The sequence below is a fragment of the Peromyscus maniculatus genome, chromosome 14, assembly GCF_049852395.1.
Source record: "Peromyscus maniculatus bairdii isolate BWxNUB_F1_BW_parent chromosome 14, HU_Pman_BW_mat_3.1, whole genome shotgun sequence".
In the NCBI taxonomy this organism is placed as follows: domain Eukaryota; kingdom Metazoa; phylum Chordata; class Mammalia; order Rodentia; family Cricetidae; genus Peromyscus; species Peromyscus maniculatus.
The window spans coordinates 80,276,968-80,299,035 of NC_134865.1; the positions used below are offsets into that span (position 1 = coordinate 80,276,968).

General features: G+C 48.9%; 1 protein-coding gene across 8 annotated transcripts in view; it reads left to right on the forward strand.

The window, feature by feature from the left end:
* Positions 1 to 14,594, forward strand: part of Eml1 (EMAP like 1) — a 161,152-nt gene extending 146,558 nt beyond the window's left edge. For all 8 annotated transcript variants that reach the window (XM_006971690.4, XM_006971691.4, XM_042261154.2 and 5 more), the window contains 7 exons: positions 63 to 130; positions 2,916 to 3,004; positions 9,257 to 9,354; positions 9,467 to 9,554; positions 11,018 to 11,113; positions 12,201 to 12,331; positions 13,038 to 14,594. In XM_006971690.4, the coding sequence (XP_006971752.2) occupies positions 63 to 130; positions 2,916 to 3,004; positions 9,257 to 9,354; positions 9,467 to 9,554; positions 11,018 to 11,113; positions 12,201 to 12,331; positions 13,038 to 13,163 (696 nt within the window). In that variant the 3' untranslated portion in view covers positions 13,164 to 14,594. The remainder of the gene's footprint in view (positions 1 to 62; positions 131 to 2,915; positions 3,005 to 9,256; positions 9,355 to 9,466; positions 9,555 to 11,017; positions 11,114 to 12,200; positions 12,332 to 13,037) is intronic.
* Positions 14,595 to 22,068: the final 7,474 nt, after the last annotated feature.

Below are 22,068 nucleotides of genomic sequence, written 5' to 3' on the forward strand. Positions count from 1 at the left end.
TGGGTTTTGTGCTGTCTTGCTGTGCCTGGCCGTCTATTCACACTTCCTTTAAAATATTTTAGGATCCAGCTCAGTCTTCCGGTTTTCATCCTTCAGGGTCTGTGGTTGCAGTCGGAACACTGACTGGGAGGTAAGCCCAGCCCCCGCCCCCTACCCCCCGCCCCCCCCCCACCCCCAGCACTGCCTGTGCTGTCAGAGCTATGGAGAGCAGCTGGATGTCTGAGCCTCCCCAGAGGCAGAGGCAGGTACATACCAACTTTGGCTGCATCTTCTCTGTCCCAGTGATTTACTGAGAATTAAATCAAAACCCGAAAGAGAAACTGAGGCCTTCCCATTTGAAACCCTGAGGAAAGCCATGTCTCCTTCCCAGCTCCAACCCCAATGCATCCCATCTGCCTCCAGCTCCAGAGGCCCCAGAGTAGTGATTCTTAACCTATGGGTCACAATTCCTAAACTCAATGGAAAATATGAATATTTACATTATGATTCTTTTTTTTTTTTTTAGAAACAGTTGTGTAGCTAATGATATGTTTCTTTCTTTCTTTTTTTTTTTAAGATTTTATTTATTTATTACATATACAGTGTTCTTCCTGCATGTATGCCTGCAGGCCAGAAGAGGGCACCAGATCTCATTACAGATGGTTGTGAGCCACCATGTGGTTGCTGGGAATTGAACTCAGGACCTCTGGAAAATCAGTCAGTACTCTTAACCTCTGAGCCATCTCTCCAGCCCTACATTATGATTCTTAACAGTAGCAATATTACAGCTATGAAGCAACAACGAAAATAATTTTATGGTTGGGGGGGGGGTCATCATGCCACGAGGAACTGTATTAAAGGGCCACAGCATTAGGAAGGTTGAGAATCACTGGGCAAGAAAGCATTCCAAAGCCCCGAGAAATGAAGCCTGCTTTCTCAGCTGGGGAAACTTTCAGCCCTGTAAGACAGCGCCCAGATGCTGGGCCTCACGTTCAGACTCGGCTGCCTCTCGCCAGCCTCCGCTGACACACTGGGCAGCAGATCTGCACTCGCTCCCCAGCTTCCCCATGGAGCAGCAGTGCGTCTGTGAGACAGTTATGTAAGCTCTGACTGTCTTTCCTGTCTGTGAGCTATGGTAATTCCACCAACACGGACGACTGAAAAAGCCATGCACGTGGGAACATCTGCTGAGCTGGCGAGTGGGTGACCATGGCGGCGGCTGGTATTACCATGGTTGGGCAGGGTTTGGCTGTGCTTCCTTTTTGTTCCAAGACCCCTGCCGGATGTCTAAGAGCGTAGTTGGTACAGAACCCCCTGTAGCCTAGCTCTTTCCTCTTATACACGCCTGGGATAAAATCTGATGGAGCAATGCGGCCCAGTGAGAGGTGAGCGACGCTAACTAATGATCAGATGGACCCGTTGTGACTGTAGACATTCTGTACCTGTGGTTTTGTCTCAAAGCATCTGGTTATGGTGGACTCACCTCCCCTGTGGTGGGATAAAATGATTCAGTTCCTCACAGAGATGGAATGGAGTGAATAATGTCCTCAGAACAGACACAACGTAAAACTTACAATTTTTTTTAAATTTTCCGTTCAATATTTTCAAGCTTGAGGTTGAAACGGGCAGTGAAGTCATGGAGAGCAAAACCCTGGGTGAGGAGGACTGAGTCTATTATAGCTCCAGCTATAATATTCTTAGACGCTCCCTCCCATCATCCCTTTCCCGAAAGCATACCACTTGATTCTGTTTCTGTACCTGTGGGGTTTATAAAGACAACTACTCACAAGTCATAGTAGCAGTGTCTTAAGAGTCTTCCTAAAAAATGTTTGCAGGGGAGGGGCTGGAGAGATGGCTCAACAGTTAAGGGCACATACTGTTCTTGCAGAGGACCCAGTGTGTTCCCCAGAACTACCAGGCTGCTCACAACCATCTCTAACTCCATCTCCAGGGGATCTGGCACCCTCTGCTGGCCTTCTCTGGTACTGCATGTGTGTATAAAAACCCACACAGACTCAAACACTGTACACGTGATTTATTATTATTATTTTTTTATCAAAAAAATGCTTGCATGATGACACTCATGTGCACATACAGGCACACATGGACTCTCTTTGAGACATCAGAGCTTTAATTCAGTAGACCCTTCCCTCTGAAGACTCTAGCAGCCTCACGGACATCACCATCTGCGGACAGGGGACATGTGACAGTGTTCAGAATGATACTGATGACACATGTGACCTAATTCTACCACTTTATCTACTCCACCTACATCTTTAATCCCAGGACCAAATACTCAGCTGAAAGCAACATATAGGTTCCAGGAAGTTCCCCCACCCCACCCCCACCCCCTGGGTGGGTAGTTAGATCCCAAGTGGTAGACAAGACGGCAGTACCTCTGCATCCATCATCCAGGTCTGAAACCACAGCAGCCAGAGCCACAGCTGGGTCCTGGGAGCTCCATCATTCTGACGCTTAACACACCCCGTTTCCTGCTCCCTGGCCTTAGGAGAAGCATCGATTAGTCCCAGCACAGTGCGGGGCATGGGGGGAGCAGTCAAACTGCCCTAGCCCCTCACCTCTCTACCCACACTCTGGGGTCCCCCTTCTCACCCTGGACCAGAGCTCTGGGGCAGCCACCTCATGTCCATGGCTCTTGGCTGCACCTCTGACCACAGGCTCTGATGTCAGGTTTTGCTCATGGCCAGGGCTTTCCTGCCTCCTGTGTGCAAACAAGACCCTGAGAAAGGCTTCAGTGCTGAGTTCTGAAGGCATGTGGTGGTTGTCAATGCGCCGTTCCTTACTGGGGGGAAAGCTGGTGGGCAGGGAATTTCCCTGAATGAGAGCCGAGCATCTTCATGATTAACAGGCTCATGCTGTTGGACAGCCTTGTGTTTCACAGACAGCTCAGTGCGTGTGTCTCACGTTTACCACAGGTGGTTTGTGTTTGACACGGAAACGAAGGACTTGGTCACCGTCCACACAGATGGGAACGAGCAGCTGTCCGTGATGCGTTATTCACCAGGTCAGATGCAACTTTCACATTCTCAGGAATGATGCCATTCTGTACAAGAAACAAGTTGACAGCCCTGCTCCGAGGGAGACTTAGCTTAAGCATGCACATAGCTGTGTTTGCAGGGTTTGCACCCCCCACCCCCGTCCCGCCACTGTGCAGCACTCGCTCTCTCTTTCTTTCTCATTTCTTGAGGTAAGATTTCTCTGCCTGTCCTGGAACTCACTCTGTAGCCCAGGCTGGCCTTGAAACCCCAGGGATTAAAGTCGTGCACCACCACACCTGTTAGAGAAAATCTCAAACAGAATTAGAGTATCAGGGTGAGGCCCCCACCCCATCACCAGGCTTTGAAGTTGCCTTCATGCCCCTCCAAGATGTGTGTCATTTGCCCATTATAAATGTTCACGGGGGCTGGGGACATGGCCCCTTCCGTAAAGTGTGGGCCCTGCAAGCGTGAGTTCGGATGATCTATTTCCCAGCCCTGTCTGGTAAATTTGTATTTATTCTTCTAGATATTCCTGTTGTTTTGGATGAAATTTTTCTGAATTTTATTTCCAGATGGTTGGTTACTAGTATATGGAAATAAAATAGAATTTTGCCTATGGCTCTTATATAAGTTCCCCTTCCTAAACTCTAATCAGTTTTAAAGAGCTGGGGTGGGCATCATGTGCATATATGTATATGTTACGTATGTGTGGTTTGTGTATATACATGTGTGGTTTGTATATATTCATGTGTGTGATTTGGTGTGCGTGGTTTATGTATGTATGTGTGGTGTGTGTGTTGGTATGTCATATATGTGTGTGTGTATGCATGTGTGTATGGTTTGTGTATAAGTGTAGGTAGTATGTGTGTGTGAATGTGTGTGGTATTTGTGGAATGTGTGTATGTGTGTAGTTTATGTACATGTGTGATTTATGTATGCATGTATATAATTCTCCAGGATTTTCCTCATACAACGTGATTTCATCTGTAAATAAAAAGTTTGCTTTCTCTTTGGATATAGATACCTTTACTTTTCCTGCACTGCACAGCTGGTTCCTCCAGGAAACTGTGGGCGGGGCTGGCTGGGGTGACTCTCTTGTTTCGCTTTCAGACTTTCATGTTAGGGGCAGAGATGCCATCATGAGAACATTCTCTTCCATCCTGATTGTTCTCAGCGTTAGAAGTGTTGAGATTTGTCAAATGCTTTTCTACATCTCTTAAGATGGAGAATGTGAAAAAAAAAAAAGTGAGCCAGGCGTGGTAGAGCACACCTTTAATCCCAGCAGAGGCAGAGGTAGGAGAATCTCTGTGAGTTCAAGGCCAGCCTGGTCTACAGAGTGAGTTCTGGGACAACCAGGGCTATATAGTGAGACCTTCCTTGTCTTGAAAGAAAAAAAAAGATGGAGAGCGTGTTTGTTCTTTTTAAATGTGGCATATTGATTCTTCAGCATTCAACCAACTACATTCCTGTGATAAGAAGTTTTATTGCAGTGTTTCACAGCATTTCTCTATTGTTAAATTTTAGTTATAGTATTCTGTGGAGGGTTTTGCATTCATGTTTGTGAGGGACATTGTTCTATAGTGATACTGTAATGTCTTAATTAGGAAAGTGTGATGAGGCATGCCTCTCCTGTTTTCTGAGCTTATGGAAGAGTTATAGTCCAGAGAGAGAGAGAGAGAGACAGACAGACAGACAGACACACACACACACACACACACACACACACACACGCACACACGCACGCACATGCACACACACACGCACATGCACACAGAGACAGAGAGACAGAAGATACATAGATATACACACAGAGAGACAGAGAAATAGATAATACATACACACACATACAGAGAGAGAAGGAGAGAGGAGAGAGAGGGAGAGGGAGAGGGAGGGAGGGAGGGAGGGAGGGAGGGAGAGAGGGGGAGAGAGAGAGAGAGAGAGAGAGAGAGAGAGAGAGAGAGAGAGAGAGAGAGAGAGAGAGAGAGAGAGAGACTAATTTGCTATAATTTGCTATGTAGCCCAGTCTGGAATTTGCTATCCTCTGCCTCATACCTCCCAAGTCCTGAGATTGCAGGCCTGGGCCCCCACACCTGGTGGACACTTATTAACCATTTGATAGAATTCACATGGCTTCAGTGACACTATGGAGATGCTCTTTGTTAGTGCTATGTGTGTACGCACTTTGGCTTGGTTTGGAGACAGGGTCTTGATCGTGCCTGGTGTGAACTTGGCTGTAGTAGCTTGTGCTAGCCTCAGACTCCTAGCAGTCTGCCCTGCCTTCTGGGATGGCAGGCATGCACCACACACCCACTTTGGGGAGATTTGTTTGTTTGTTTTGAGTAAACCCAAAACTTATTCTAAGCCACAGTCATCCTAGGGTCCCCCCTGCCTTATAGCCTCCCTGGTTCTGTGGGTTGCAGTCTGATTGTTCTTTGCTTTATATCTAGAATCCACTTATGAGTGAGTACATACCATGTTTGTCCTCCTGGGTTTGGGTTACCTCACTCAGGATGATATTTTCTAGTTTGGGGAGATTTTTAACAGCTGGATTGGTGCCTTTTTAAAAAATTATAGCTTTATTTTTGGCGGTGGTGGCGCACGCCTTTAATCCCAGCACTCGGAAGGCAGAGCCAGGCGGATCTTTGTGAGTTCGAGGCCAGCCTGGTCTACAGAGCGAGATCCAGGAAAGGCGAAAGCTACACAGAGAAACCCTGGCTTGAAAAACCAAAAAATAAAAATAAAAAAAATAAAAATAAAAAATTATAGCTTTATTCTGAATTTTTTTTCTTCAAGGCAGTTTGATGACATGGGTCCATTTAGAGCTTGTTTTCTCTGTGTTAGGCAATTTGTCAGCACCAACATGTATAGCATTTTATTCCAATCCTTTTGGCTTATCCGAGGCTGCTTGGGAGTAGCCTGTCTCTCATTCTTGACGCTGCAAACTGAGGTCCTCTCTCTTGGTTGCGCAGTCAACCAAAAGACAAAGCCATGTCAGTCTTGCCGATCTTTGTTTGCAAAGAGTCAATTCTGTGTGTCACTGATGGGTCTTTTCCTTTTATTTTTCTATCCTAGTGTTTATGCTCCCCTTTTTTCCTGTTTGACTTATCTTGAGTTCCCACTTTTCCGCCTCTGAAGGCAAACACCCAGGTTGATTAGGGAATAACTTTCCTGGTACAGATGCTATAAGCCCCCACCCCTCCACCCCACCCCACCCCCTAAGCCACACCTCAGACATTTTAACGTGTGTTTCCAGCTCACAAATACTTCTAGCTCCCCATGTGCATTCTTCTTTGGGCTGCCCTTAGGTGTCTCGTCCTTCTCATAGTTATTATGAAGCTCTAGAATGAGTACCGGGAGAGCCTGTCTCCTTCAGAAGCTGCTCCTGTGAGCAGGGCCTGTGTTTCCATTTCTTCTCTGTTATCCCGATGGCAGTCCCTGGAGCTTCGCTCTGGGTAATGCTGCCTTCCCCTCTGAGTCACGGACTGCCCACTGTATGTGAGCGCCCTGGGCCAGCCACCCGTCTGGAGTCTGGGCGCTTTGTCAACCCAATGGTTTTTACAACCAGACAGCACATTTGAGTGGTGCCCGTGTGTTCTCTGACAGAGGAGTGGAGGAGATTAAAAAAAAAAAAAATGTTACCCGTGTCTAGAAGGTGGCAGGGAGTTCCAGGAGCAGCACCTGGGCAGGGGACAAAGACTCTGGGGAGTGGCTGTCTAGTCAGTGCTGTGAAGAGACACCGTGACCAATGCGACTCTTACAAGAGGAAGCATTTAATTGGGAGCTTGCTTACAATTTCAGCACCATCATCACAGTAAGGAGTCTGGCGGCAAGCAGGCAGGTGCCGAAGCAGTAGCTCAGAGCTACATCCTGATTTGTAGGCAGAGAGAGAGAGAGAGAGAGAGAGAGAGAGAGAGAGAGAGAGAGAGAGAGAGGATGCACAGGCAAGCTGACTAGGTGTGGCATGGGCTTTTGAAACCCTAAAGCCCACCCCCAGTGACACACTTCCTCCAACGAGGCCACACCTCCTAATCCTCATCCTTTCAAATAGTGCCACTCCCTGGTGACTAAGCATTGAAATCTGCGAGTCTATGGGGGCCATTCTTAATTCAAACCACCACAGTGGCCTTGGGTCACACTGGCTGGCGGAGCTGACACCGGAACCCAGGCAGCCATGAAACGCATGGCAGGTCAGGGTGCTTATTGCCAAGCCTGGCCGCCTGAGTTGGATTCCCTAGGACCCAAATGGTGGAAGGAGCAAACTAACTCCCTATGAATTGTCTTCCGATCTCCATTCACGTAGTGTGGCATGCATGTGTGCGTGCGAACACCCACACACACCCACACACACACCCTATGCCACTATGGTTCTAATCCTAAAATACAGGGTGGGCAACCCCTGCCTGATAAGGTTGGAGCAGGTTAATGTGGGAACAGTTGGACAGCACTGGCCCCTAGCCACCACAGGGAAAGTGACAGAACTAGTGGCTGTCAGTGCAGAGGGCCGTGCCCATGATCAGACGGTGTCAGTACAGGGACACTGGATCTTCTGAAGCTCCCTGGCCCTGTCTGGAGCCAGCCGTGTGGATGGTCTGCCCAGGATCCCAGCTTCTGTAATAGTCTTTCTCCCCCACCCCACCCCCCACCCGCAAATATGCTTGCCCCCCCCCAGCAAATATGCTTGCCCTCTCCCTTTGGGCCTCCTGACTGCTTAGGCTGTTTCAGTCTTGCCCTCCTCCCCCATCTTGCTGGGGCATCCTAGAATACCATCTCCTGGTGGTCTCAGGCCATGCCACCCTGTGCAATCCTCCTATGGGGAGAGAACTGGCCTTCTGGAGGAAGCGACGGTGTATGCCAGTGGCTGCCAGGGACTCCCCAGGGGTGGTCTAGTGAGCCTGACCCAGGACTGTGAAAGGCAGCCTGCACACGTGGGGTAGTTTGAAAGAAAATGTCTCCCAGAGGGGGTGGCACTAATAGGAGGTGTGGCCTGTTGGAGTAGGTGTGGCCTTATTGGAGGAAGTGTGTCACTGTGGGGGTGGGCTTTGACGTTTCCTATGAGACAGTTCACTTCCCATTGCCCGCCAATCAAGATGTAGGACTCTCAGCTCCAGTACCATGTCTCACCAGGATGATAATGGACTGAACCTCTGAAACTGTAAGCCATCCCATTACATGTTTTCCTTTATAAGAGTTGCCGTGGTCACGGTGTCTCTTCACAGCAATAGAAACCCTAACTAAGACAGCATGCTTCATGGACAGGGAGGGATGATCAGCAAGAGCGAGGACTTGCCTGCAGCCAGGCTGGCTTGGGGAACCCACCATTCCTCACTCCTTTCTCAGCTCCCCTCCTAACAACTGGAGGTCCCCACTCTGATGTCGTTACCTTATCTTTCCTGCTGGCCCTGCTCAGGACATGCTGGCGTTTCTGGACTAGTCTCCAGACCCTGTTTCTTCCTGGTAGGTCCTAGGGTCTCCCCCATCATCAACTTTGGCTGCTGCTTGTTGGCCAGCTGCAGGAAGGACTCTGCCACCTTTACCCAAAGCTTCTTGCCTGGACTATCAGCACTAGCCCTGCACCCCCACAGCCTAGACTTCCTTGATACAGGCAGGTGAATCCACTAAAGTGGAGCCTCAGGGAGATACAGGGATGCCTTCTAGGCTCTGTGCCCCGTGAGGAAGGCTGTGCTGCAGAGATCTGGTCTCGGATAGCTGGGACTACAGAACTGGGTCTCCACCCTGCAGGGGTGGGGAAAGGGACAGCCAGGGAAGGGTTTTATATAATTTATAAAATTCTATTTCAGGGGCTTGAGAGAGAGCTCACTGTTTAAGAGTGTTAGCTGCTCTTGCAAAGGACCCAAGTTCAATTCCCAGCACCCATACGGCAACTTATAACAATCTGTAACTCCAGTTCCAATGGTTCTGATGCCCCCTTCTGGCCTCCTCAGGCACTGCACGTACATGGTGTACATACCTACATCTACATACACATGGACAAAATACACATACACATAAAATAAAAATAAATATTTCAAAACTATGTTTAAAAGTTTGGGGAAAAAAGGGATTTTATAAACTTTTACCAGATTCCATACTCGTTATTCTGCGGGTATTTTTCAAATGAGAGCTTTGAAAGCTGTATAGGATGCATTGACAAGCGATGCTTCCCTTTGACTAGTTCATTCATTGGGCTGCTTAGTCCAAATCTGTGGCGGCAAGTAGCATTTTCTCTTGTGATTTATAAAATGGTGACTTCACGTGTGCAACCTGTCCTGTTTCTGCAGATGGGAATTTCTTAGCCATAGGCTCGCACGACAACTGCATCTACATATACGGCGTCGGAGACAACGGGAGGAGATACACAAGAGTTGGCAAGTGCTCCGTACGTTCTCCCGTTTCCTGGGGACGCTTATGTGGTCACTATATTACCGTGGCACGGTGTCTGCCAAGTTCAGGAAGGCAAGAGGGACTTACCCAGTGTTCTCCTCCCCCAGGGCCATTCCAGCTTCATCACCCATCTGGACTGGTCGGTGAACTCACAGTTCCTGGTGTCAAATTCCGGGGACTACGAAATCCTTTACTGTGAGTAACAGGCAACAGGGTCGTCTGGGTTTAGATGACAGAGGACACTCATTCTGAGACTCCCTCGGGCCTGTGTGGGATGACGCCCGAGGGACACATCCCTCGGTGTCCTCTGTGATGCGGAAGAGTTGGCCTAACCCCAGTTTGGGTTGATTGGGAGGGGTCTTGTTGAAGAGCAGGGCCCACCCTGGGGGAAGAGGTGAGCTTTGTGTGGAGGTCCAGGAGGTGGGTGAATGTCACGGTATGACTGTCCCTGGTAACGGGACCCTCCCAAACAGACACCGTGAAGTCCCTCCCACTTGGGGTGGACAAAAGCCCCTGGATCCTATTCCTTTTCTTTAAGCCTATCTTTGGCTAGTCTCTGTTCTTAGGCAGGACCTGGGAGGAAGAAGGATGCTAACAGCAGTACCTGCGTGTGCCTGAGCAAAGCGGAGGGGGCCGTGGGACACCAGAGTGCTCTGGTTCTCCACTCGCAAGGAGCTCCTTAGAATGCACACTGCTGTTTGCCTGCATTCTCACGACCCAAAGTGTTTTCTGGCACTTTCAGGCTCATCCTATCTTACGAATAAAGAAATCCAGATTCAGATGCTGGTGAAGGCCAAAGGCCGGTGGGTAGGGAGGAAGTTGCCCTCCCCTGGGCCTGTTGCCCACTTGTTAAGGAGCCTGGGAAAGGCAGGGAAGAGAGGCAGCCACTTCCAGGAGGAAGCCCCTCCTCCGAGGGTCCCGCCTCGCACAGGTGCATAGCAGACAGCTGCTCTGGGCATGGGCCTGGGTCTAGAACCAGACACGGGCACCTAGGCCATCAGTGAGGTTCATCTAGGGGACAGACAGATGAGCCTGGAGGCCTTGGCACTTGCTGAGATTGATTTCCATGCACTTCCTTCCCTACCTCAGAGCTGAAGAGGCTGAGGGATGTGCATGAGTGCATGCGAGCACACATGCATGTGTGTGTGTGTGTGTGTGTGTGTGTGTGTGTGTGTGTGTGTGCCTGTGTCCGTGTCTGTGTCCGTGTCCGTGTGTGTGTGTGTGTGAGATGTATGTGTGTGGTGTGTGTATGTGTGTGTATGGTGTGTGTGTGTGTGTGTGTGTGTGTGTGTGTGTGTGTGTGTGTGCGCGCTAGAAGGGGACTGAACAGCCCAGAAGCAGGGCAGGGTTCAGGCCTGCCATGGGGACACTGAGCAATAGGTGGCTGGGACCAGAGACTGGTCACAGATGGGAGAAGCCAGGCTGGTGGTAGGGAGCAGAGGGGAGTCTTAGAGAAGGACCTGGAATGCTGAAAGGCAGCCCCTCCTAAAACCCAGATTTGCACTCCTCCGCTCACAAACTGACAACTGTGTATGCCGCTCCCATGAGTAGGAAAGTGGGAGTCTTCTCAGATGGGGCACGGCTCTGAGGACCCTGCTTGGCCCCAGGGAGAGCTGGGGTCTTGGCTGAAAAATCACAAGGCTGTTTGCTTCTTCCAGGGGTCCCGTCTGCCTGTAAGCAAGTCGTGAGTGTGGAAACCACAAGGGACATCGAGTGGGCCACCTACACCTGCACCTTGGGATTCCATGTCTTTGGTAGGGGTCCGCAGATGTCACTGACTTTGAACATGGAATGTGTTCTAATGTATGAGGTCACACCACCTCAAGTCTTTCTTTAGGAATTTATTTATTTTTAATTGTTTATGGGTATGAGTGTTTTGTTCCATGTCTGTCTGTGCACCATGTGTGTGCAGTGCCCGTGGAAGCCAGAAGAGGGCGTCAGATTCCCTTGGTACTAGAACTGCTGATAATTATTATCTGCCACATAGGTGCTGGGAATTGAACCTAGCTCTAAGCCACCACCTTCAATCTTGTCCATCTGCTCTGTCCCTACTTGGGGCCGTGATACACACTCTCCTCATCTCCCGGGCTCAGGCCAGGTGAGAAGGATGAGGAGGTGATTAACCCTTCCCAAAGCACAGGACAGTCCTCCCCGAGTGGTTACGTGGATGTTGTACCTACATGAACCATGCAGCACCTAATTTATTTACCATTTGTTAGGATTATGTGCTTTGACCCTTAGCCTAAAATTCTCACTTCCTCCAAAGCTCATTTTAGGAATACATAGCCTAAAATAAGCTGCTACAATCCCAACAGCTGGAAGTCAGCAGGCTGACAGGAATTCCCTAAGTGTGGCGCCTCTCATTTCTTAGTGTTGAGTGTTGAGTCCTGGAGGTTCACACCCGGGCTGCCTGCTGAGGAGCTGGTGTGAACTCGGCTCTCTCAGATGTAAAGTTCTCAACCAAAAGTCCCTCCCAGGATGGTGTCCCGAGCCTCCAGGTACCTCTGCAATCTGGAGGACCTGCAAGGGAAAGGCATCACTTCATGACCAGCTGGTCCTCTGCCATTGCACCTGGAAGTGCTCCCAAGGAAGGCGGGCATCTCAGAAGGCTGCTGGGGCCGTGTGATTCAGCGAAGCCATTAGAAGCCACGCGGAGCTTCTCCAGGCTGGCCCAGGGTAGACAAACCAGGAGCCAGAGAGAGGCAGGGGGTGGAAACGAGCGTCCTCCTGGCCCTTGATTCTAGAGCCCAGGCTGAAGGGTTTCTCTCTGCGGGCCATTGGTGACCAGTTCCTGCGTGTTGTGCCTCGGGGGTTTCCAGTGTTGTCTGTGCTCTGTTTCAGGAGTGTGGCCAGAAGGCTCGGACGGAACAGACATCAACGCTGTCTGCCGGGCCCATGAGAAAAAGCTCCTGTGCACAGGCGATGACTTCGGCAAAGTGCACCTCTTCTCCTACCCTTGCTCCCAGTTCAGGGTAAGGCCTTCGCCATGCACACTCTCCCTACAGGGCATGCGCTGATGCTCTGACCTGTTGGAAATGAGCTGCCAGCACAGGGCCCTGCTAATCTGCTGCCCAAGCACCTCTGGGGTTCCCCACTGCCCTCGGGGCAACCTCCACCCAGCTCTTTGTATCTGGTATGTCTACCTCTGCAGCTATATGGGCTTTACCCTGACACACACACACACACACACACACACACGCACACGCACACGCACACGCACGCGCACGCGCACGCGCACGCGCACACACGCACGCATGCACGCACGCACGCGCGCGTGCGCATGCCTGTTCCCTACCTCCCCATGCCCACTCCAGCCTTGCTAAGCTGTCCAACCTGTGCCTAGATTGCTTTCCTGGGCCTTGGTGAATCTGAACATCCTTCAGCCAGAAGACCCTATCCCTCACCCCAGCAACTGCTTAGTCCCACCCTAGGGTTGGCTCATACCTGGTGCATCCTCTGGCATTGACTGTACTTGATTTCAGGTCTGTCCTGCGCTTGCTTCTGTCCTGGGGGATTCTCTCTGCACCCCTCTTGAGTCCTGAAAACAAAGCAGGGTGCACAGACAAGAGCCGCTTACAAGGGGGAGGGTAATGAGTTATGGACTGATCTCCAGTCCAAGCGTTTCCTGACGCCCCAGTCAGCTCCATCTAAGCTTTCCTCCTTGCCATACTTTTCCAGGCTCCAAGCCACATCTACAGCGGACACAGCAGCCACGTCACCAACGTCGATTTCCTCTGTGAAGACAGCCACCTTATCTCCACGGGCGGGAAAGACACGAGCATCATGCAGTGGCGGGTCATTTAGTCCCCAAGGGAGCTCCGGGAGCAGATCATGCCCGAGGAGACAGACTCACGTTCCGCTTGGTCACTGTGATTTCTGTTTTGTCTACAAACTCTTACAAACCTCAGGAAAATTGTCCCTCTACCGGTTACCTTAGTTGGGGAGCCAGCGAGTGTCACACCAGATAAGCGGCTTTCGGGTCCGCTTTTGTTATATACGTGCGGGACAGAATGCATGTTGGGTAAAGAAAGTTCCCAAGGTTTACATGGCAGTGGCATCGATCGAAGGGACTGGTGTGTCCTTGTGGTCACTTTTCTATGAACTCTTCAAAATGGTCACAGAATGCCTTTTAAAATATTGTATATAGTCTTCACTGCTTCACCTTGCTAAGTCAGATATTTATGATAATGAAGTACTGAACTGGGGTCGTTGACTAGTTGGTCCTAAAAGGATAAATCACATAACTGATTTGCCCAGCTGAATCAGGAATGCAAATACCAGACTTTCCTTGGTCATGTATCTAAGATCTCACTAACTCCTCCCTTTGGGAGGCTGGCAGGAACGGGGCTGTGTTCTCTCTGGATAAGCAGTTTCTACTACAGAACCCATGGGCTCCAGTGGGATGTATAGGTGCTTCCACACTCTGGATAGACAGACTGTCTATCCTTCCTGGGGACACAGCCAGTTTCTCAGCACCTCCACAGATTGCAGCCCCATCTCTGTTCCTGTGCCCTGATTAATGATGAGACCTTCAGCCACCACTCTCTGTGTATTAATGGCATGATACGGTATTGTCCTTGTATAGAGTTTAGCAGCTCATGATAAACCGCTCAAGGCCGGGCCTCGCTGTGTGTGCTTTGGACATTGTACGTTTGTACCCGACGACCAAGTAGATCAAGTTGGAGAGGGACTCTCTTCAGTGTTGCGGTGGTGGTCTGTGGAGTGCAGCACCTCAGAGGTTCCCAGGGCTAAGGGCAGCTTCCTTTCCCGACTCTGGTGCATGGACAGTGCGCAGCACATGGACTAAAATTATGCTCTGACAAGTAGAACATAGGTGGTCTAAATGTGTCAAGAAGGCCTTACCCCTTGTGTGACGGATTGATTTATTGTTTACATTGGGGACTGTATCTTGGATTTTTAAATAGAAGAATTACCAAGAGTTAAGGACAAATGCTGAGATTTCTAACTCATTTAAGCAAGTAAGTGAATTGAGTTATCTGAACTCCACCACACTGGGTGTTTAGAGTGGCCGATGAAGGACAACATTGGAGACATGTACCTTGCCATCTCTAGCCTGCTCTGAAAGGGCAGGGCACTGGAAAAGAACGTGACTCAAGATGAAGCCGTTTGTATGTACCCTTATCAAATATATTCTATAATGAAATAAAACCGGAAAAATGGATTTCTTATTGACCTATGTTTCTGAAAGTATATAAATTAAAGTATTTTAAATTAGCTATGATCCACACTACATTCTGTTCCCATACTGAGGGCTCACTCCCCTGGGTCCCTGGCAGATGGAATTCTGCTTTGCACACAGTTTGGAAACCTTCATCAGATGGGAAAACCCTAAAAAATACTGGCAAAATAGTCACTTTTAATTGATAGTTAAAGGAATAGATATCAAGGAAGGGAAAGAGACCTAGGACAATTTGCATATTGGCTCCTTTGGTATTACCATGACCAGTACCTAATAGGAACCACTTCAGGGAGGGAGGACTTGGCTTAGTTTGTGGTGTCGGGGGCTTCAGGTCACTGACACTTGGCTCCAAGCATTTGGGGAGAACGTCATGGTGAGGGAACAGATTGGAGAAGAGATGTCATTGTCTGATAATCGGGAAACAGAGACATCAGCCATCTGAGGACCAACCTCAGTGACTACTCCTCCAGTGACGCTCAAGTTTCCAGAACTTACCACAATAGCCACACCAACTGGGGACCAAGCATTCAAAGCCTGTAGGCAACGGTTCATACACAAACACAACATATAAATCAAGCAGAGAGAGACGTATATGCATACAGTCATATTTAAGATATGTACATACATAGTATTCTATATTTTATTAGTTATGTGGACAATGATAAATTTTATATATTTAAGCCTACCATCACAACATTAAGTATATATTATATAGTAATTACTTATAAATAGTATTAACTAGCACTATTGCGGTGATACCATATTTAAATGGCTCAGTGTTAGCTTTACAGGTAGCATTTGTTAATTATTCATATAACACACAATGATGGCTTACCACTGCTCACCCCATCCTGGAGACAGGGAGCTGACTTGTCTCTGCTTGTATTGAGGAAGCTGGAGAGAAGGATGTAGTTAGGATTCTCTGTAACTGAGACATAAGAACAAATTTGTTTTCTAGAATCAACAAACAAGTAGGTGTCTTAGCATCCATTTGTTGAAAGCTGTGGCGGTATTTAACTTCACTTTGAACTCGGATTAAATATAGTGAGTACTTACTGCGTACCTGCACAGCTCCGCGGTCTGATGCATTCCACCACCTAGTGGCAAGACAGCAGAACACAGTCCATCTTTCCCCTCAGCACTGTGTGTGGAGAAGGACCTCGATCTCTTATTCCACTGGGTGGTCTCCGCTGTGTAGGGGCACGTGCACAAGCTGACTGCTCAGAAAAGCCTTCAAAGGTTCCTGAAAGACCCTGACATCTACGCAGTCTTTGGAACCAGGAAAAGACTTCGAGTCTAAGGAGTGGCTTCCTCTCTTGAGGGTTCCCCCATCTGAGGCTGGAGTGGTGGGGGCTGCCGGGCGGGGAACCGAGGCAGCACACTCTGGCTCTCTTGCACAGGGGGAGGCTCATTTCTATTCCAAGGATGCGTTTGTACCTCACACCTGACACCGGCTTCTTCTGGGCACACGGCTGAGAACTGCCCTCTTTTGCCTCTGAAATCTTCAGCCACAGTCCACAAATCTAGGGAGCATATGCTGTGCTCCCCATGTGGCTTGGGAGAAGACAGAATGACCCCTGTTCTTCCCTTCTGAAAGGAAAATGGAATGATCAACTGATCAGTATGCCCCCCCCCACACACACCGAGAAATCTTCCTCCCAAATACTTTTTAGATATTTTTAAAATAATTTGTATTATATTTGTTAATTTAGTGGGCATGGGTGCAGGTGTGCGTACCATGGTGCACATGTAGAGGTCAAAGGGCAGCTGGTCAGTCAGTCAGTTCTCTTTTATGCTGTGGGGCTGGAACTTGGTTCTTGGGCTTGGCAGCAAGCACCTTTGTCCACTGAGCCATCTCTCTAGCCTGTCTCTTTAAATTTTCTAACGCCTGACTGTGTATGTCTGTATGTGCATGAGGGAGTCTAAGGGACTTCCTGGGAGCCTTTTGTAACCTGTACCTTCACCTACGGAGCCTTTGAAATGCCTAACCTATTAGACCTTGGCTCAAGGTTTAATCCGGTTTCATCACCAATGCCGCTGTGACAAGCTTTAGATGGTTTCTTTGTGGGTCTATATGGTCAGTTTCCATGCTCTCTACCATCCTCACTGAGGAATGGGATTAGATGTGTTCTGGTGTGGACACTGGATATTGCCAAATCGTCTCCCAGGATGGACCAGCAGCAGAAAGAGGTATCCTCTGCTCCACTTCCCCACATCTGGACCAATCTTTCACTTTCAACAGCATAGCAGCCCCCAGAACAGTAAATTGGCTGCCTTTTGTGAGGATGAAGCAGCAGATGGTTAGAGATCAGAAACACTTGTCCAGGGTTTCGTGATGGCTGGTGGCACAGATAAGGGAAGAAGCCTCGCCTCTCCCAAGCCATCTCCTACAGTTCTATGTGAGCCTTATCATCAGCACCCACTGGAGACGGCGCTAAGAGAAGGGTAGAAAGTACTGCATGCTCTGTACAGTCTGCAGAATGTGCAGAATGAGGGCCAGCTGCCTAGCCTAGGTCTGGACACTTGTGTGACTAGAAAACTGGCCGTTTCCCCAACTAGAGCTCTGGGCATTTTTTTTTTTCTCCCAGCACTGATTATTGGATCAGTACTCTGCACATACCAGGTAAGTGCCAGTATGGAACACATGGTTAATGTTGATTGTCAACTAGTGATTTGGAATCACCATGGAAACAAATCTCTGGTCATATCTATCAGGGATTATCTAGATTAGGTTAACTGAAGTAAGAAGATTCATTTTAACCGTGGGTGGCACCGTTTCATGGACTGGGATTTTGAACTCAGCAAATGAGCTGAGCAGGCAACCTTCTCTGCTCATCTGACTGCAGATGCAGTGGATGAGCCGCCTCGGGCTCTTGCCTGCCATGACTTCCCTGCCATGGTGGACTGGGCCCTTGAACCGTGAGCCAGAATAAACCCTCCCTTCCTTAACTTGCTCTAGTGACAGCAAGACACGTAAGAAATACATCCAAGCAGAATTAACATAAAAAAGAAGAGAAGGGAGTCCGGGACCCGTCCCTCTCCATCCTCACCTCCCCAGCACAGGGTGGGAATGACAGGTGTTGAGGGCTTCCCTGGTGCTCCTTAGTTCCCATCAACTTCTTTAGGGTCCTGGGATGAACATGCTTCAGCAATGAAGCAGGCTCCTAGACAAGGGAGGACTCAATCCTCTCTTCTTGTTGGTGAGTTACCATGGCAATAGGTGGGAGGGGTAGGCAGGATGGAAGACCCTAGAATGAATTTGGTGATATCACTTTTGCTTATAACATAGCAGGCCACTTTGCAAATCTAAACTAGAAGTCAAAATGTCTCCCTGCCATGGGAAGGCTGATGTCACATGCTCTATGATATTTTTGGACAAATGAGTTTCTGCGTCTTTGATTACCAGGAGGCCCTCAGATCATGGCTACTGGAAAGAAGAGTAGGCCTAGCCCAGCATGCTGCTCAGCTTCTCATGTGCCCCCATCCCTCCCCTAGTGGTCCTCTGTTTTCCTGTGGTTCGTCTTACTTGAGTGCACACAGAAGTGGCAGGCTTAGATAGAACATGTCCGTTCATTGTCTGCATTTGCAGCAGGCCATGGAGAAGGCTGTGACATTTGGGCTCTGGAGGTCACCCTGTCCCCACCTTTAGTCATTGCTGGTTTGTACATGGCATTTGAAAGCCTCCTCAGAAACTGACTTTTCTCTCATCCTGGCAAGTTCACTCCTGTTCACCGTTCTTCCCGGCCAGAGGAAAATCCAGGGCTTGGGCCTCAGTGGAAAGCAGGGGAAGAATTCCCAGCATGCTCAGGGCAGCCAGACAGAAAGCTCAGGATAGCCAAGCAGCCACCATGTGGTTGACCACCCTAGAAATGTCCTGGCCTCTCCTGGCATGGCTGCACTGAAACTGAGGGGTGGGTAGTTTGGGGGAATATCCCCCAGTGTGTTCCACGGACCACAGATGCCAGAGACTCCTCATTCAGAAAGCACTCAGTAGACTATATTAACTTACACCGTGTGAGTTGAGAGCGAATGCTGTGTCTGGCTGCCCACCCATCTTCCATCTTTTCTCCCCTCTCTCCCTCCTTCCCTTCCTTCCTCTGAGCCAGGCACAGCCTCAGGCTAGCGAGCTCCCCCTGCCATGGAACTGTGATTGGAGATGGTGACAAAGAGACAGAAAGGGTACTAGACAGGCAGGGGACAAGGACCGAGGCTGAGCCTAGCACTTGGGGGAGGCATTCCAACCATCCCATCTGCCCTTCTGGAGCCATGCTCCCAGCCCAGAGACTGAGAGCCCACCCTAGGGAGACAGCTTCCTCCAGATCCCTTTTGTTAGCAACAGGGGTTTGTTTTGTTTTATTCATTTTCTCTCTCTTTGTTTTTCAATACTGAGAATCTGGGACTCTAGCTCAGGGTCTTGCATGCTAAGCAAGCACTGTCCCACTGTATCGTATCTGCAGCCCTCTCTCTTACAGATTAGAAGTAGATTTACCCAAGGTCAATGTGACTTTCTCAGGGTCAGTATCAGCTCCCCTGTTTGCTTCTCTTTAAAATGAAAGCACTGTGTCTTTAAATGATAAAATTGTGCACTCTTATTATAGCAAACTCAAGAAGAGAATCAGCTGCTCCTACTACCCCAAAATAGCACAATTGCTTCTTAGTGTATATCCTTCCTATATTTTCACTCTATCAGTCAATTTTTAGATCCACTTCCCTGGTTGACATTTTTGTATGTATCAAGCTATATAACTTTTTGTGTATTTTCCCATTATAGTTTGTTATAAATAGCTTGTGTCTATAGTATGGTGATAGATACTGTGTGTCCTTGACTAATACTCTCACATTGATGATTAGGATGGTGGTGGTGGTGGTGGTGGTGGCAATTATAGCAATGATGCTAGTAGTGATGGTGATGATGACAGCGGTCAGGGTGATAATAATGGACCTGGTGAGAAGGATGGATGTTGATAGTGATGACAGCAGTGGGGGTAATGATGATGGTGATGATGATGATGGTTATGGTAGTGATAGTGATGGTAATGGTGAGGATGAGTGATGATAAGATGGTGGTGGTGATGGTGATGATGACAGCAATCAGGACTGTGATGACAATGGTAATGGTGATCTTAGTGATGCTGATGATGAGAGCGGTGGTTGATGATGACAGTGATAATGGTGGGGATGATGTTAAGGTGGTAGTGGTGGTGGTGCTGATGACGGTAATGAGAAATAGGATGATGCTGGTAATGGTGTTGATGGTGATGATATATGGCAATGCCACATACAAGAAAAACTCCTAGTGTGATTTACCCAAGAGTGGCCCGGACTTATTCAGAAGAACTTTGGCCTCTTGTGTTCTAATCTAAGAGCGTAGTCCCAGGAGAGCCTAATATGAAAATTAGAAACAGGAGAAGTCCTGAACATCCTCTCTCTATATTGCACAGCACAGCAAATATGGCAATGAAAAGAAGTGAGGAACTTTCGTCTCAGTCTGCTACTGTAGTCTTCAAGGAGAGAAAACTGGTTTTGTGGCCTTGCTGACTCAGAACACCACCCAAAGCCATAACCTGATGTTAACACACTGTATCTACATGTTGTTTCCAACATATTGGGGTACTGACATTGCTTTCAATGCCTTGCTGCTTTCATGGTTAGACCTGCTCAACACCCCCTAACACACACACACACACACACACACACACACAATTTTCTGAGTCAGGGACATGGTAAATAGGGATCATGGATCATGGTACATTTGAGGCTGTGTGCAGGAGTTACTTATATTGGAAGTCCAAAGTATAGTAAGATTGACTGCAATATTTTTCTTAGAAGCCAGTTTATCCTGAGCAGGTTGGATGTGCAGAATGTGAGCAGAAAGAGTACATTGCAATAAACACCCATAACTCACTTAGAGGCCTCACTTACTGAGTACTGTCCCCACAGTGTGCCCTCTCTGGGCAGCTCTTACCATCATTTCACCAGCCCTGAGGGAGAGGAATAATCTTCCCCTCCCTCAGGGCTCTGCTGGCCCCTTCTTGCTGTCCCTGCTCCCACCACCGCCACCCTGGACTATCACATCAGCTCCCAGGACCTGAGTCACAACTTCAGCCTTATCAAGGCTAACATCATCACCTTCAGCTGAACCTGCCTTCTTTCCTTCAAACCGAATATTTAGCACCCCAAGAACGTGCCTATTTTCTCACTCCTCTGGTGGCACTATCTGCCATGTCCCAAACTGAATTAATCTATTCCCTTAATCCTGGAGCCCTCCTTCCCTACTACTCCATCCAGGAACGTAGGCATGCCTCTCAGCCCGTCTTTTTTACCCACCACACACTATCAGCAAGCTGCCAATCACAGTGACTTGCAAGCACCCACTCACTCCAGGTGCATCAGGAGGCTGTGCTCATATCAGACTCCAACACTCTCGACAACCTGGAGAACGGACTGGTTATCACCCTTGTTTGATTTCCTTCCAGAGAGGTTAGTTGCCTTTCCGAAAGTCACACAGCAAAGGAGCAAACTCTTCACCCCCATACAACCGTTTCAGAGATCAGCCTCACAACTCTACCTTTCTAAGACATGAGGATTCCACCTCACGGGAAGCCGCCGCACATGTCTCCACCGGGTGCTATCCCCTGCCTGGCTTGTGCCTGCAGTCATCACTGCTGGCACCGCTGTAGCTGTAGAAGGCAGAAGCTGTAGAAGCTGTAGCCAGGCAGGCTAAGGAAGCTTTCTTATCTCTCAGCCTGACCAGGTCACTCTCCTTAGTGCTCTTAGGAAAGCAGGTCCTTCGTGCCGTGCCCAGGCTTGCTCAGCAGCTATGGGTCTCTCTCCAGCACCATGTTTCTTCTGTGTCCACCTCTGAGCTTCCCGCTGTCTCCACCACAGCATGCTTGCTTCCTGAGGGAAGTGTGCCTTCTTCAGTACCGGGTCTAGCCTCTGGTCCCTCCCATGTCCCTCCTCTACCAGAGCATTCCCCTTATCCCACTTACTGGTTACCAGCCCTGTCTGTAAGATCAACATCACATTCACTCTGCCTGAGCCGTCACCTAGCACAGCTGGTACTCAGTACCATCAGGTTTAGTAAACACACAAGTGGGTATTTGAGCTTGTTTTGCATGCCTTCCCTGAGACCTCTTCATGGCAAAGAGACTGTAGTCAGAGCTTTGTCCTTTGGGCTGAGCCCAGAATCATGAACATTTGTTTCTTGGGGGCAAATGCCCAGAGGTGGAGTCACCCAGTTAAAGGACAAGAATGCCTTGATGTCTCCTGACATAATTTGAAAAAAAAAAAAAATCCAAAATTACAGTGGCAACGTGGTAGGCTTTTTCTTTTTTAGCAAATGACTCCTTTATTCCCTTTAAAGTGTCTTCCTGGCGGAAGGCGCCCAAAGCTATTTTTTACCTAGAGGCTGTAAACCTCCTCAGCTCAAAGGAGAGCGCCAGTAAGTGTGAGGAAGCTGTCTGCCAGCCTCACCAGCCTGGCCCCACTGGGCCCTGAGCCCTTGCC